Source organism: Lissotriton helveticus, chromosome 3_2 (genome assembly GCF_964261635.1).
Source record: "Lissotriton helveticus chromosome 3_2, aLisHel1.1, whole genome shotgun sequence".
Classification (NCBI taxonomy): Eukaryota; Metazoa; Chordata; class Amphibia; order Caudata; family Salamandridae; genus Lissotriton; species Lissotriton helveticus.
In genome coordinates, this window is record NC_136062.1 from 224,073,495 (window position 1) to 224,078,174 (window position 4,680).

The following is a 4,680-nucleotide window of genomic DNA, read 5'->3' on the forward strand; positions in this document are numbered from 1 at the left end:
TTTAGTTTCTTGAAGGACTTGATAGTGTTAGCTACCGATCTTAGTGATCATAATGTTTTGATTTTGAAGTTGAATGTATCATCTTCTCAAAAAGATCAATGGAAAATCGGGGATGATCTATTGAACTTTAATATTAAAAACAGGAAGTGCTACTGGAATTCCGGGACTATTAAAAATCTGTCCAATTTACTAGAATATACAGTAGATAACTTAATTTTATGGGAAGGCAGAGAACTAGGCTGCTTTACGTCATTTTTACAAATCTTAAAACTAAAAGCTCAAAAGCCTTTAACAGCTAAGGTAAAGCCCAAAATTCCTTCTGATCTTCTTAATTTAAATAAGGAAATAAATAAATTGGTAAGGGCCCAATACCTTTTCCCCACCCCAGACCGTAGACAAAGAATCTCACTTTTGAGGAGGAGAAGAAATAGGTTGAAGGTCAGATTAAAATGTGAGAAGGAAGACGCTCTTTGGTGTAAACTTCGTGAAGCAGCTAAGAGTGGTCGAACTAAGACCTTCTGGTCATTAATCGGGGAGGGTTGTGGGGTGAGATCCAGACCTTCTCCGATATCAATAAATGAGCAGACTTGGGTAGATTTTGTTCAGGGTCTATATAGTAGTAATGGTGAGGAGTTTGACCTCAATAAATTGCAGGAAGATTTATTTCCTTATGATCCTCCTTCTGAATTAGAAATTGAAGCCGCAATTAAAGCTCTCCGCTCGTCCGGTGCCTTAGGCCCAGATGAAATTCCAATTTCAGTATTGAAAACTCATAGTGCCTTATGGGGGAAAATTCTATACCCTGTTTTTAAAGCTTGTTATATTAATGGCATTGTTCCACACTCTTGGAAAGGGAGCTTGTTAATCCCTATCTACAAAAAGGGCGTCAGGGATTCACCTGAAAACTATAGACAAATAGCTCTCCTAGACGCCATAGGCAAGGTTTTCACCAAATGTCTATTGAATTCTATAAATGACTGGGTGACCATGTCCGCAATTCTCCCCTTAGAGCAGACCGGCTTTAGAAAACAACACGGTACCTTAGATAATCTTACCGCTCTCCAAATCTTGATCGAAAAATATGTCACAGTCCGTAGAGGAGGTATCTATGGAGCATTTATTGACTTCTCTACGGCCTTTGATAAGGTGGATAGAGTTTTGCTTTGGAGTAAGCTAATAAAGTTAGGAATGCCCCCGAGCTTATTGTAACTAGTTATCGCACTCCATACAGACACCTGGTGCAGAGTTTTAATGGGTGGTGATAGAGGACTTTCCAGGATAATACCTACCAATAATGGGCTTAAACAGGGCTGCCTGTTGGCGCCCCTGTTATTTTCCCTATACATTGCTGATTTACCTAAAGCCATATTATCTACTAGCAATGGTATTGCCCCTGTATTAGGGGGATCACCCATTGCATGCTTAATGTATGCCGACGATATTTTAATTCTGGATCTCACCCCTAAGGGTTTGAATAGTCGTTTAAAAGGTTTGAACTCCTACTCCGAGGCCCATTTCTTAAAAATTAATACCTCAAAAAGTAAAATAATGTGCTTCTGTGGAAGGAGAAAACCTAAATACAACGATTATTACTGGTCTGTCGGGGGTGAAAGACTAGAAGTAGTTAAATCCTACCCCTTTCTTGGGAAGATAGTCACGAGTAATCTATCAGAAAAAACCCATACAGAGAAAAATGGTAGGAAAGCTCTCGCTCAAGGGAAGAGTCTTATCTCCTTATACAAAGCGACAGGTCGGAGGCATTTTTCCATATTGCTCGAAGTCTATCGGGCAAAAATCCCTGCATCCCTAATCTACGGACTGGAAATAGTGGACATGGCATGCTGGAAATTCTTGGATTCTATTGAAGGGAGAATTCTTCGTAATTTAGCCTCTGTAAATACTGCAAGCTCTACGTCTTCGTTAAGACAAGAATTTGGTTTGCGTAGTGCACGGTCCCAGGCAGTAGCGAGTGTGGTGCGTTGGGTTTTTAATATAGCTGAAGGAAAGCCTGGCACCCTGAGGTTTCAAATAAAAAATGAGTTGTTGGGTTCCTATAATGTCTACTCCTCTATTGTAAGGAACTTTAGACAGGCAATTTCTTTATTACAGATAGATGAACAAAGTCTTTTTACATTATCAGCTCCCCAACTAAAGTTATCTTTAAAGACTACGTCTTGGGAGTTGAGTTTTAGAGCTGACAGTATGATCCGAAAATCTAAGAGAGGAATGTTCCCCTTCGGTAACTCTTGTGAAATTAAAAAATTTCAGCCATATTTAGGTTGGAATCTTCCTCATGCAGTTAGGCGATTTATTCTTTTGTTGAGATATGATTTACTTCCATTGAATTGTCTATTGTTTAAATGGCATGGTGGTACAGATATATGTGATTTTTGTAAACTTTATTCCCAGGATCTATACCATGTTGTTTTTGTTTGCCCAGCCCTTATGGTACACAGACGTAAATGGTTAAAACCTTTGTGTTTTCAGTTGGGTATCTTTACTGCTTATGATTTCATTGTAGCTATGTTTAATCCCCCAAACGAAATGTTTTGCTTTAAACTGTTTTCTTTCTTTAAATGTTTTTTAACATTGTACTGACATTTCTTTTTTTTTTCCTGGGAAGTCATTTACTCTTTTAATATTTCAAGATAAATACAATAAAAGAAAAAGCAACTTAACTGCATTTTTTATTTTTATTTTCAGTCTGATGACAAAGGCCTCGAGTGAAAAATCTGTAGATTTAACTGCCCCCCCATTTGTGCCATTCTGTACCTGCTATGCCGCATACACTGAGCAATCCGACTGCCTGCCTAGATCAAAAGCAGGCTCGGACACCATTAAGGTTACAAAATGTAGCCAACAAATTGTGGCATAGAGTACAACAGAGGTAATACAGTTCGTTGCACACAGCCATCAGATTTTGGGGGAGGGGCCAGGGAACTGGGAATGGGCAAACTAACTGGCATTTTTAAATCACTTGTGTATTTGCAGGCCACGAATTACACTGAATATTTTAATCCAAATTCAATTATAAATCAGTTTCGTAGTCGACACATTCCATAGGTTATCCTTCTTCCTTACATATTAGAAAGACTTCTTGCCAACATCTTAGTACGGTAGTTTAAGTAATACAAATTTAAACATTGTTCAGCTAAAGTTACCTTCTGCCTCAGGTGCCATTTATCATTTTTAAACAAAAAGCCCAATACTCCCATCTGTCCATGTGAACAAGTACATTATAATCCGGAAAATACTGTAAAACATCCACAAATGACACTTGATCTGGTTTCTTGGACCCACAAGCTGACACCTACAGGAATAGTAAAGGTACAACAACTTTCAAGATTTCATAATAAATTAAAACCTCAGTGATTTTGAAACTGCCAGTTAACCTGCAACACTATTCAAGGATCCAGCTCTATTTTGAAACAATCCAAAAGGAAATGAGGTTGTTTGTGAAGGCCATAGCTTTGGTGACAATCTGAACCAAATTCTTTAGATCCTTTTTATGGACTGCGCTGTTGACTCCAAGTGGGCGATTATTTGGTCATGGCCTTGATAGCAACAGCACATTCCTCCGCCATGGCGCACAGGACGGAGACCATAATCTCTTCTCCTGCCTCATATTTTGACTCAATCTCCTTTCCAAGGTCACCTTCGGGTACCTTCAGATCGTCACGAACATCACCGGTATCAGTAAGAAGAGATAGGTAATTGTCACAAATACCAATAAGTTGGTAATCTTGTCTTTTGATATTTGGAACATCCATGTTGTGAGTGGAAGGGCAGATATCTTCATATTTCTTACCACTGAATATATCAATGCCAACCAGGTGAACCTTGGCATGTCCGTGCTTGCCAGTTTTGGAAGTTGACATTTCAACGATCTTGCAGGGACGTCCCTTCAGTACCACAAACCCATTTTTGCGCAGTGCAGAGCACTGCATAGGGAAAGTGGTGGAAGCCCCAGCATCTCCAGTGGTGAAGTCAATGTCATCAGCCATGGCGAGGAATTTGTACCAGTACTTCCAACAAAAAAAGGCTGTACTGACATTTCTATTTAATTATGTAATTAATGTCGTTTTTTCTTTTTATTGATAAACTGTTATGTGGATCTCGACAGAGTTCCGTTATCATAAATAAATAAAACTTGAAACTTGAAAACTTGAGTACAGTGGTTATGTAGGGAAGAGCCAAGTCTTAAGTAGTCTTCTGTAGTTATTCGTGGATCTTATGTTTGGGGGGGGTAAAGAGTTCCGTAGTTTGGCTGCTTAAACACAGAAGGATGTATGTATGATGATATAGCTCAGTACGTTAATGCATGTGCTGCAAATATGTTTCCATTACTTGTGTTTTGCATGCGTGAAAATTCAGACAATAATTGATAACTATCATATTGAGTAATATTACCAAACACATCAAGTGCCAATTATGCAAACGCAGTGATTTAAAGAGTTCAGCAATTTGAATATCAGGAATGTATAAACGCACTATTTATTCACATGCCATTTATGAGGAAACTACATCTACATTTCGTTTATTTTTCGTTAAAATAAAATGTTTTTTATAAAATAAGGTGGTCCTGTGAAGGATTTTTGCCAACAAATGTAATTCAAATTATATTTACATTGATTGTTTTAGTAAATCTTTACAGGTAAATGTACTTTTGAGACTTAGCTA

At 38.2% G+C, this 4,680-nt stretch overlaps 1 protein-coding gene across 1 annotated transcript; it reads right to left on the reverse strand.

Moving 5' to 3' along the window:
• Positions 1-2,670: 2,670 nt before the first annotated feature.
• Positions 2,671-4,037, reverse strand: LOC144826590 (eukaryotic translation initiation factor 5A-1). Its single transcript, XM_078685080.1, has one exon. The coding sequence runs from the start codon at positions 4,002-4,004 to the stop codon at positions 3,540-3,542; it is 465 nt and encodes a 154-aa protein (XP_078541206.1). The 5' UTR covers positions 4,005-4,037; the 3' UTR covers positions 2,671-3,539.
• Between the last annotated feature and the right edge of the window lie 643 nt (positions 4,038-4,680).

Bases quoted from the DNA above. Each gene is read 5' to 3' on its own strand.
- LOC144826590 (XM_078685080.1), bottom strand. From the start codon at position 4,004: ATGGCTGATGACATTGACTTCACCACTGGAGATGCTGGGGCTTCCACC.